Below are 11916 nucleotides of genomic sequence, written 5' to 3' on the forward strand. Positions count from 1 at the left end.
CCCACACCGTAGCCTGCAGCGCCACCTCCTGCGGCTCTCATGCCAGCGCCTGCAGTTACACCACCAATTCTGTCGCCTGCAGCTGCCATGCTGCCATCTGGTCCTGCTTTGTCTCTGCCTGAGGCCTCCGCACGGGCTGGTCCTGCTTCATCTCAACCAGAGGTCTCAGTGCCATCTGGTCCTGCCTTACCTCGTCCTGTCCGGCCTGCACGTCCTCATTGCGGCCGGCCTCCGGACTTGCTCTATTGCCGCCACTGGCTTTGCGGTCGGCCTCCTGAACTGTTTTTTGGACTTTTGTGTTGTCGACCTCCGGGCCGGCCCCTTAAACTGCCTGGTTCAGGACTGATGGGCCGTTGACCTCGGGAGTTTGTTTTTGAGTTCAGTTTGTCTCCAGAGTCTGCACTTTGGGTCCTCCATTTCACCACTCATGCCTGCACACAGCCTTCACATTACAATTACAAACATCATGAAATCACACACTCCTTAAAATTACTTATGCAGCACTTAAATTTATAAATTTAATTTTAATAAAATTTATATAAAGTATATATTACAGAAGAATCATCATCTACAGTGCATAATAACATCAGAAGGCTCAGAGAATCTGAAAAAATCTGTCTGAAATGGTAAAAGGCGAAAATCAATATTAGATCTTTATATATATATATATATCAATATGTTTTTAAAGGAATTGATACCATTGGCTGGTCCCCATGTTTGCCAGGTCTTGAACAATAGGACAAGGAAATCTGAAAAATACCTAAATAAGATTTGGCATGATGGTGGAGGTAATGGGAACATTACAGTCACATCATGGTTTTAGCGCTCAATGACTGAGAGATGATCTAATGAAAGCATCTACAATCTTAAGCAGTCAAAATGGTGTGTTTCTCTAAAATGCAACAGAAATAAAAGTGGAGCTGAGAAAGTACAAGCGAAAGGCTGAATTTGTTTGTGCTGGCGCCTCTGTCAGTGTGCCCCGGGCGGCTGTGGCTACAATGTAGCTTATGTCAATGTGTGTGTGAATGGCTGAATGCTTAAAGCGCTTTGGGGTCCTTAGGGACCAAGTAAATCGCTAAACAAATACAGGTCATTTGCCATATCTCTAAGCTCACTTTTTATTGACCAGATCAAAATGCACTTTATAGTTAGTCTCAGGCTTTACAAATATAAAGACAAAGAAATGCTCCTCTCAGCACAGCAGAGGTTTTGTGGGTTTGTGTTTCTTTGTTGCTTCTGAAAAGTTTCTTCCGTTCTGAAAGCAGGAAGAAGGCCGGCCAAAAGTGACATCAGTGTCAGGACAGTATATCATTGTATCTGCCAGAGTTAGCAGTGCACAACGGTTAGAGTACAGTTTAAACTCCTGCTCAGTGTCTCAGTCCATTCAAGATGTCCTCACATATTTATGCCAAACCAGATCTATCAAAGAAGGTGAGAAACGGCAGAAAGGAGCAGGAGGACGGAGCAGAGTGGGAGCAGAGGGAGGTGGATATCTACGACAGTGCAGACTTTGATCACACTGGAATTCAATCACAAGGAGGAGGTAAGTCATCTGTAATAATCTGTTTACTTCCAGTTTGTTACAGTCAGCTTTTAATCCCAATGAACCGCAGCCCATCAATCATCTCCATGTGCTGTATGAACATTTTACCTGATTTGCTCTTTTCTTATGCAGCATGATTTCTTTATACAGTTGGCTCTGCATAGAAAACACATTTAGACTTAATGATAAACCAGCACAGTGGATGGTTATGGACAACGCTGCTGCTTTCAGGGATGTTCAAACAATGTTTGTAACTGTTACTCAAATACTATCTGCCTGCTGCTGAGCTCTGTGTGCATGAACAGCTGCTAGCTTTCAGACACAAGTGCAGTTTCAGAAAACGTATTCTTTCTAAACAAGACCTCTTCTTCTTCTTTCTTTTTTTTGGTTTTTAATAAAACAAAAGTAATGATATTAGTTTAGAATATGTTTGCTAATAAAAAACAGTATGTGTATGATAAAAAAATAAAGAGCCACTTAAAATATATTACTCTAAAATGTAAGGTCATAAATGACCCACTCTATAACTTTAGTCAGTTGACGTCTTGCATAAATAGTTTGGTTGATTGAGGGTTAATCACAATAAAGATATATTTTGGTATCTGATTCTTTTGTGAAGTTGAGCTCATCCAACCACAACCACAGGTCTATTAAAGGCAGAGTGACAGGAAATGACCACAAACCAACATCTGCACTGTTTTCTAACAGGACCAAAGACTAAGAGTCCTTCAGTCCAGAAGGGCTCTTTCAGATGTGCTACACTGGGTCTAGCAGTGCTGTGCCTCCTGATGTTAGCTGGGATCATCATCCTCTCCATACACTGTAAGATAAGATACAATAAGATCTCAACCTTCTGTGTGCTCCTCTCTACCGGCCTGTGTTCCTGCATCTTCTTGAAATATACCTTAACCACTGCCATTTCCATCCTTTCTTTTAAAAGGTCCAGTACCATCTGTCCTTCTACATTTCTCTTCTTCACATTATCCCTACCCAACACCTCTATTCAACTACATGTCCACTAACGTCTGTTCAATGGCACCACTCGTGGATAAAGTGGCTCATCCACTGCATCCACCTTACTCCAGAATTCCTCTCTCCTCTAACTGACCTCCAACCTGTGGGGTTCACACACTGACAATATCAACATCATACCTTCAACTTACAGCTTCTTTCAAGATTACCCTTCCTTATTGGCAGAACTGCTTGACTTCGTCTAAGGATACGTTCACTGCAGGCGAAAGCTCATCAAATCCGGCTTTTCTGACCCTATGCGACTCGCATCCGATCATGCTATGACAGTGTGAACGGCACAAATCCGATATTTTCAAATCCGACCTGGGTCACTTTCGTATGTGGTGCTGAATCCGATACATATCTGATGTTTTAGAAAGCGACTGCTTTTTGAATGGTCATGTCATCCGTCTTTTACGTCACTGACACAAGACAGACGCCAATTATCAGCGCCAGAGAAGACAAACGAGGAAGCATGGCAGCAGAAACTGGAGACGGAGCGAGTCAATGGACAGAAACTGAGGTTGTGGACTTGATTGGCATATAGTGAGACAATTGTATTCAAGCTAAACGACTCTGTGTCCATATATACCTCTGCACGGTGGTAGCAGCCACTGCTCCAAACAAGACCATTGTTAAATCACAAGCTCTCTTTTTTTTTTTTCAGTGTTCTTCTTTCTGTAATTAATTTGTAAAATTGTGTCGGTAACGACTGTGCAGAAATTGATAGACTGCTGCAACAACACCTACTAGCTCTGTAGCCGCCATTTTTACTTCCGTAAACAGAGCGTGTTGTGTATGACGTCTTCTTTTGCTCATACGGGCAGCTTTGAGGGCCGTGAACCATTCACACTAGAGCGCGTTTGCCATCACATTTTATTTGTAGTGTGAACAACCAGACAAAAGAAAAAGGATTTGATCAAAAGATTGGAATGGAGCATTAAGACCTGCAGTGTGAACGTATCCTAAGTGCTCCAGGCCTTTCTTCCCTTCTACCTGGTCTTCTGCACACAAATCTACCTTCCTTCATTTGGATATATCAGCCACATCACTCCATTTATCAGTCTTACTTCTATGTTTAGAGTATCTGAGCTCACCTCTATATTTTAGCTTTTCCTTCTCTCTCACTGTTGGCAAACTGCTGACCAACAGCACCACCAGTGTAGGAATCTTAGTGATTGTCTATATGTTTGAATTGTACCCCAGATGCCCTTCCTGACAAAACCTATGTCAGGAAGGGCATCTGGGCATCAACCTATAAGGCAGCTCAGCCCTACAAACTCCTTCAGAGTGAAACAGGAAACACACAGTGAGAGCTGCACAGGTGTGGCAGGTTGGAACAAGGAAAAGCTGAATGAGTCCTCTGCAGACAGCGGCCATCTTGGCTCTTTATGTAACCATTAGGCTGCATGTTGGTGCACCAATCACAGCAGAGTACCTGCACATGCCTGTTATCATCCTCTCATTCAGTCACAGCTGAGGCACAGCATGCAGAGCTTTGCATGAAGGACAGAAAAACACAGCAGTTACACAAAATGACACAAATATGATGACAGTCATAACAACAGGTCAAAGTTCAGTCTGTTACTGTATCATAGACACTTGTGCTGTGTGTGCTGTATGAGATGCTGCAGTCAGTCAGTGTGAGTCTTCAGCAGTCTGAGCTACAAAGATGGGATCTTGGCTGCAAATGAATGTATGACTGATACTGAATCCCAGCAGCCAACAAACATGCAGCTTCACAACCAGAACGTGTCCTTCTGCCACAGCAAATACAGGAAGTACCTGATCACATGGAAACACCTTTGATATGAGGAAGTGTTGATTCCCACGGCAGCTTGTCTGTTCTTTCAAAAACCTAAAGATAACATCTCTGACTGCATTTCTAACACCTTCCTCCACACTGAGAACAGTTATTTTGAATCTTGTCAGTGGTTTTTGTTCACAGTTGATACGTATTTAGCTCATCAGATTTCCTGTAGTTCTAACACCTCCACCCACAGGACATGTTAAAGAACAATGGCTGCACAAGTTTCTGACTCTTATTGATGGCCTATTGGCCATCTGTTTGGGGTCTGGGATACAGGGGCTCCCTGCTGCTACAGGACCAGGGGTGGTCTGCTTGTCTGCTTCATGTCCTGGAGGTGGGGCTGTGGCTCCCCAAACATACTATTAGACACTTACATGGAGAAACATTTTGAATAAAAGCGTGCTCATCCACACAGGTATACACACACGTGTGTTCAGAGACACAAATGACACCTTTCTTGGCTGCTGCCTCAAAGCACGTTGTGTGCTGTCGGCCTTGCGTGTTGCACACTACCATTCAATATTTAGTATTTACTGTTATTTATATTTAATTAGGATATGTCAATGATGTTATGTGTATTGTGTTGCTCTCTTTTTGAAGGTTTTCTCTTTTTTTCTCTCAGCAAAGAGAAAGCGTCCTCTCTCACCGTCCCGCTTCCCCTCTGTTTTTTTTCCTCTCTCCCTTTCCTGTCCCCCAGTCATGTCTGTCCTGTCTGTAATAACCTAAAATCAAATAAATAATAATAATAATAATAATAATAACAAAGCTCAATCAAATGGGCCAATACGGCAACGCCGTGATGCTCCACTTGGTAAAGTAAATCCGTAGAGCATCTTTCTTGCCTTTCAACATAATCATGGTAGCAGATTTAATGTTTTCATTCTGTTTCTCATCTTATTTCTAATCATATATTTTAGTCACTTTGGGAAAAAACCAGCTGAGCAACAACTGCAGCCTCCAGTCTGATCATTCAGGTAAGAAATGTGTATTTGTTTAAACTAAAATTCCAATATCTGTTGTCAGTAGGTACCATCTACTAACTAATAGCACAAGGAAACCACCAAGTTTAGGTTAACACAAACTGACACCATACACACTCCACCCAATACTGGTCCACACACTGACTGAGCAGTGACTCACCAGCTTATATTCTGCTGGGTGGCTGATTGCTGAATGAAGTCAGCTGTGCACACACTCCTGAGGAGAGATGGGTGGCAGCTCAGCTCCTGATGAAATAACAACACACAGACCTGCTCAAGACATAACAGTTGTTTGACTGTTTCTCAGTACATTGAACAACTACAGTCAGCTACACATCAGCTATGAAATACTGACTGACAAATACAAATGAGGGATGAAGTAAGTTATCCAAAGAACACAGTAGTTGGTCAGAAAGGTTGAAAATCTGGTGGAAAAAAACCTGAATCTCTCATTTTAATATTAAATATTGTGTTACTGAGTTGTTGTTGTTGTTTTACACTTTTCTTTACAACCACTTATACTTACTCTAAATACAGATATTATCAGTGTGATACACAGTTACATGAAATCTGTCTGTATGTGTTTGACATGAAGAGAAGTGTCCTGATCGATGGACGAGGTTTGGAAGCAGCTGTTACTTTAAGTTCAATGAGAGTAAAACTTGGTCTGAGAGTCGAAACCACTGTAAGACCAAAGGAGCTGATCTGGTGATGATAAACAGCAAAGAGGAACAGGTGGGTGTGTTTGTTCATGTCTGTGTGATCTTTGATGGAGCTGACAGTCATCTGTTACTTGTGTTTTTGACCTGCTGTCAGTCTGTGACCTGCTTCCTGTTTCCACTCTGATGGATTTCTGTGTTTGGTTATTTTGTTTCCATATTGAGAGTTTATTTTTGTAACATTTCAAATGTAATATTGCAAATTCAGACATTTTATTTAACAAATTTCTAAAGCAAAGAGGAATTTGTGGAACAAAATACTTGATTGAAATGTAGAGTTTTAAAAAAAAATGGTAAATATAATTCTGTCTTTTTTGTTTTTGTTAAATGAAACTCAGTAAAATGAAATGTTATCTGAGTTTGTTATTGAGCTACAGGAGGAGCTGGTATTGATTCTTTGGGTCTTTCTGATTTCTGCACAATGGAAGAAACGTTTCATCACATTTATTCTTCCTTCAGACATATTCACAAGATGATGTCACCACAACAGAAGTGCTGAATTATGACTGGAGACAATATTTGTGTCTCTTCCCAAACAGGAATTTGTCAATGAACTGAACATGAGAGGAGAGTCTTGGATTGGTCTGGAACGCACTTCTCAGAAACATGAATGGGAATGGGTGGATGGATCACTGCTGACAGAAATGTGAGACTATTTGTTTAGACTGTTTTTATTATATATCATATTTATTATATGGAAGTGACAATATTTACAAGTTTAGTCCAGATTAATAAATTAAATGTTATATTTCTGACAGCTTTTGGGCACCAGCACAGAAAAGTGAAGGTTATCATGCCTTTGGAACATGCTGTGACAGTGATGGGAGATGGAGAAAAAGTTCTTATGATGAGAAGACCTTCATCTGTGAGAAATGAGTTTGGTGCTTTGATGTAAATGTTTGAATAATCCAACCAAAGACACCTCACTATGAAATGTCCTGCATGAGCCTCAGACTCAGCTTACAGTCTTTACTTGTTCATTCTGCATCATATATTGATTACATATATTGTCCCTCTGTGCTCTGTGCTGTACAGTAAGGTTGGAAGTCATCCACACAAAACCTTGAAGTACTTCATTACTCTGTAGTTCCAGCAAATTGTTCTAATAAAAGTCAAAGTGCAGCTTGTCTTTACTTTGGTTTACTTGGTTTATTCATCAGTCTGTTGGTCCTAAAACTACAGTAAATGTCTTGTTTCTAAAAGTTCAGCAAAAATATGTTTGATTAATAAGAATTTTAAAGGTTCTGATCAGCTGGAAAATCAGAAGGACATTTTTAAACCTCTGTATATGTGAAAGTGACAAAAAGACATTAAATGTTAATTGTGTTATGTGAGTCATATATATATTTAGTTTTGAATTTTATATGGAAGTTGTATTTTGATTTGAAAAACAAATATTTCATAAAAGGCTTTAAGTGTTGATGACTTTAATTGCAGATAAAATAACTTACTCAGTAACTTATTGGTTGAATTGTAAAAGAGAGAAAACGGCTTCAGAGCTCTAAGTGTCGCTATATTAAAGGTTCAACATTTAACTTGGAGACACTTTGAAATATTTCAAAACATCAACAGAATATAAAGAAAACATCTCTGATGTCATGTTCAACACATCTATATATGAACTGAAGTTAGCATCCTCTAAGCAGCTAATGTCAGAATATACTCTCATGTAATACCACTTTGTACCACAAGATGGTGCAGTGAGTCAGCATCTAGTCTGCACTGAGCTCACATTTGTATAGTTGTTTTTGTACTACAGCATTAGGTCAGACCACAAGTGTGTTGTTCTTTTACAATAAACAGCTACAATCAGAAAGTGTGTTTGGATTGACAACAACTGTGATGACACATTATAACCTGTTATTAAAGTTCTGCCCCTGCTTTGATCAAATGTGGGTTACTGCTGGTTAGTTAGTGTGACTTCATACAAACTTGTGTGTTACACCAGTGGAAGAAGCTTTTTCCTTCATCAGTCTTCTTTTTTCTTACTATAGAGGTGAAAAGCTACACTAACACTCTCTGGCTCTATGCTGCCCCCCTGTGGTCACAGTTGTAGTCAGTGTTGGTATGAAATGTTTGAAAGCTTCAGCACCACAGACAGCTACAGGCAGCTCCACCCTCCTGTACCATGTCTGCAACCTGTAACTTCAGTGTGTTGGATTTAAATATTGAAATAAATAAACTGAAATAAAAAGGTTAAATAGTGTAAAATATGTAAATGTACAAACAAAATGTACAAAAGTTAGTGGTCCCAGAATAACTACAACTTTAAATAATTATAATCATAGCGAGGTTTGGCCTGATGGTGGCAGTAATGGAAACATTAGAGTACCACCATCATCAGTTTAAATTTACCACATTTGATTTGAAGAACACTCAAGGACACTGTACACAGCAGAATAATAAAAGCAACAGAAAAGCAGGCAGTTTACACAATCATAAAGTCATAAGGCATAAAACAAATTTAACATAGCAGAGTGGAGAGGTTATGTGGGATAAGCTATTTTGAACGAGTGAGTTTTTGTCTAGACTTAAAGAGAGAGAAGGAAGAGATATTTCTTAAATCAGGAGGTCGAGAATTCCAGAGAATTCCAAGGGATTGCAGACAATGAATACAAACAATAAGGGAACAGACCACAGGTGGGAACAAAGAGCAGAGTCTAATCGTCAGTTTTACTCACAGAGGGAGGATAGTAGGAGCGTCGTCTCCTCCGGCCTGAGGAAATAGGAGAGTTTGGAGCTGCTGATGCAACATCATTCCAGCTGAAGAGCCTGTGATGAGCCGGCCCGTAAAATCTCCGGCGAGCAAAATGGCATCATCCAGGTGGAGTCGGCAGCTGGTGATAGGTTGTTGCTCCACGTGAGAAGGAAATCTGCACTTTTTTCTTCTTGGTGAAGGAAAAAGGGAAACCGGATAATTGAGCCTCTGATGGCCCCAGACAGGAAACTCTTTGAGGATCGAGGTGGAAGAGCTTATGAGGAGGCAGGCCAATGAGCGGGCAGCGGAGAGGCTGATCAAGAACAGTGAGCAACCAGAGATGGGTGGATGATGCCCACTTTCAGCTGCAGAGGATCAGGTGCAGGCGGGGCAGCAGGTGGACGAACACGACATCTTTGAGGACCCCTTAGAGCCCAGTGAGTACCACTGAAAATGTGCTCCTACCAGGGGTGAGCCAACGCTTCCACTTCAGCTTTTCCTCAAGAAAGGAAACAGCTACTTGCTTCCACTTGTAGGTCGGAGTCTGCTGCTTTATTTTAGTGCTCGAGATCTCCTGTCATGTACCGCTGTGTGAGGCAAGGCAGGATAGCAGATAAAATGTGGGAGTCGGAGACAGAAACTAAACTTAAAGACAATTTATTACTGACTACAAAAACACCATAACTAGACCAAGAAATACTAAACAGACGAACACACAGCTGGAGGGAATGAAGGAGGCTGTGAGAAGAAACACAAGGGAACAGATCACAGGTGGGAACAAAGCTGAACATAATCAAACTAACGAGACCAGGAAGCAAAACTAAACAAGATGCACACAGGATGAGAGACTGTCAGAGTAAAACAGGAAACAGCAGAAACACACACTGAGACACAGACTGACTGAACACAGGGAACAGAGGGAGTGAGAGAAACACAGAGACACGACTGGGGAACAGGCCAATCAACATGGAGACAAGACTGACTTCACAGAGAGATACTAACACAGGAAGAGGGCGGGGACACAGAGGAGGGATGATAACAGAAAACCTGAGGCTAGATAACAAACTAAGACCTGGGGACACAAACAGAGACACAACAATCATAACCAAAACTTCACCTCAGAACATGAAATGAACCAGAATCAGACGTCAAACACAAACGCTGGCTCACAGACCAGGACCATGAGCCTCTACACAGAAAGACTCCACCCAAAACAGGAACTCTCTTTCTGAGAAGTGATGGTGCTCACCACTGCAGCACCACGCTGCCCTGTTAGTTTCTGTGCTGGTAAAAATAAAGATGAATAAATAGTTCACTCTGACATATTTCCTGTGTCACAAACACTTCTTCTCTCTGCTGCTTCTATGTACTTACAGTTTGTAGAAGGCAGCGTCTAACAAAGCCGTGTTATTATAAACATACTGCAGCTGCTGAGTTAAAGCTTATTATCTCTGTGATAGAAAATATTAAAAACAAAACTTCTTTCAGTGTTTTACATTCATGTAACTGAACTTCAGATCTTGTTGAATGTTGTTTTCATTTGTACATAACTGACAGTTTGACACCTCCTGATGTGTCAGAAGAACTGTGACCTGTCCTGTTTTACTTCCTCTTTGTTTCCTCTTCAAAGCTGTCGGACTTAAAGACACAGACAGACGGTGAAGCTGCTCAAATATCTTTCTGCTCAAAATGTCTACAGAAATTCAAAGTGTTGAAGAGACAAAGGGCTGGTCCAGACGGGCCTAATCAGAGAAACATGGAAGACGTTATGTACCTTCATGGCAGGCGGAAGGGCCAGCCGGACCGTCACCGGGTTCAGGATCTCCTGGATGGCGAAGGGGCCAAGAGACCGAGGGGCCAGTTTCTTGGACTCAGTCCGAAGAGGGATGTGCTTGCTGGAGAGCCACACCCGCTGGCTGACCTGATAATCCGGAGCAGGAGTGCGACGGCGATCCGCCAATGCCTTGCTCCACTCGGCCGTTCTCAGGAGTGCTGCGCGCGTGGCCCGCCAGACCTGACGACAGCGCCTAAGGTGGTGCTGGACCGAGGGAACCGCCAGCTCTCCCTCAGAGATGGAGAGGAGGGGGGGTTGATACCCCAGCAATGCCTCGAAGGGCGAGAGTCCAGTTGCTGATGAAGTGCTTGCGTTGTGGGCATACTCCACCCAGGCCAACTGGTCGCTCCAGGTCGCTTGGTTCGATGATGCGACGCAACGCAACATGGCCTCCAGCTCTTGATTGGCCCTTTCGGTCTGACCATTAGTCTGGGGGTGGAACCAGACTAATGGTCTGGTTCCACCCCCCCGCTTTGAGGCGACTTTTGTTGTGATTTGGCGCTATATAAATAAAATTGAATTGAATTGAATTGAATTGAATTGAATTGAATTGAATTGAATTGAACCCGGAGGACAAACTGACCTGAGCTCCCAATTCGGCGCAGAACTCCTTCCAAACCCGCGAGGTGAACTGAGGGCCACGGTCGGAAACGATGTCCTGGGGTATGCCGTGGAGCCGAAACACATGCTGCGTCAGTAACTGGGCCGTCTCCAGGGCAGAAGGGAGCTTGGGCAGAGCAATGAAGTGGGAGGCCTTGGAAAAACGGTCAACAATGGTTAGAATGGAGGTGTTACCTGAAGAGGGAGGCAAGCCGGTGACAAAGTCCAGGGCGATGTGCGACCACGGGTGTTTTGGAGTGGGTAACGGTCGCAGCAGGCTAGAAGCAGGTAAGTTGGAGGTTTTGTTCCGTGCGCACACCGGGCATGCCGCAACATAGTTCTGGACATCGAGAATAAGAGAGGGCCACCAAAACAAACGTTGTAGAAAGGAGACAGTGCAATTTTTACCTGGGTGGCACGAAAACTTGGCGGTATGTGCCCAGTGAATGACCTGACTACGCGCAGTGGCCGGAACATACAGTTTCCCCTTCGGGCCCGTGCCGGGGTCGGGCTCACATCGCTGGGCGTCCCTGACCACCTTTTCAATCTCCCATGTAAGTGCGCCCACAATGCAGGTGGGGGGCAGGATGGGTTTGTCCTTCTCGTCCTCATCGGTCTCCGGTGCGAACTGGCGCGACAACGCATTGAGCTTAGTATTACTAGAAGTAATGGAGAAGTGAAAACGAGTAAAAAATAAGGCCCACCTGGCTTGTCGGGCATT

General features: G+C 42.8%; 1 protein-coding gene across 1 annotated transcript; it reads left to right on the plus strand.

Moving 5' to 3' along the window:
- The first annotated feature begins 1217 nt into the window (after positions 1-1217).
- Positions 1218-7627, plus strand: LOC146492557 (C-type lectin domain family 2 member B-like). The gene is made up of 5 exons (XM_085149370.1): positions 1218-1543; positions 2252-2488; positions 5940-6079; positions 6603-6709; positions 6822-7627. Exons 1-5 carry the CDS (start codon positions 1390-1392, stop codon positions 6937-6939), a joined length of 756 nt encoding a protein of 251 aa, XP_085005496.1. The 5' UTR covers positions 1218-1389; the 3' UTR covers positions 6940-7627.
- The last annotated feature ends 4289 nt before the right edge of the window (positions 7628-11916 follow it).

Source organism: Neolamprologus multifasciatus, chromosome 22 (genome assembly GCF_963576455.1).
Source record: "Neolamprologus multifasciatus chromosome 22, fNeoMul1.2, whole genome shotgun sequence".
In the NCBI taxonomy this organism is placed as follows: domain Eukaryota; kingdom Metazoa; phylum Chordata; class Actinopteri; order Cichliformes; family Cichlidae; genus Neolamprologus; species Neolamprologus multifasciatus.

Excerpts from the sequence above, each read along its gene's own strand:
- LOC146492557 (XM_085149370.1), top strand. The coding sequence starts at position 1,390 with ATGTCCTCACATATTTATGCCAAACCAGATCTATCAAAGAAGGTGAGA. Across the intron at positions 2,489-5,939 it reads CCTTTCTTTTAAAAGGTCCA|AGAAGTGTCCTGATCGATGG; the intron begins GTACCATCTGTC and ends TTTGACATGAAG. Across the intron at positions 6,710-6,821 it reads GGATCACTGCTGACAGAAAT|CTTTTGGGCACCAGCACAGA; the intron begins GTGAGACTATTT and ends TATTTCTGACAG.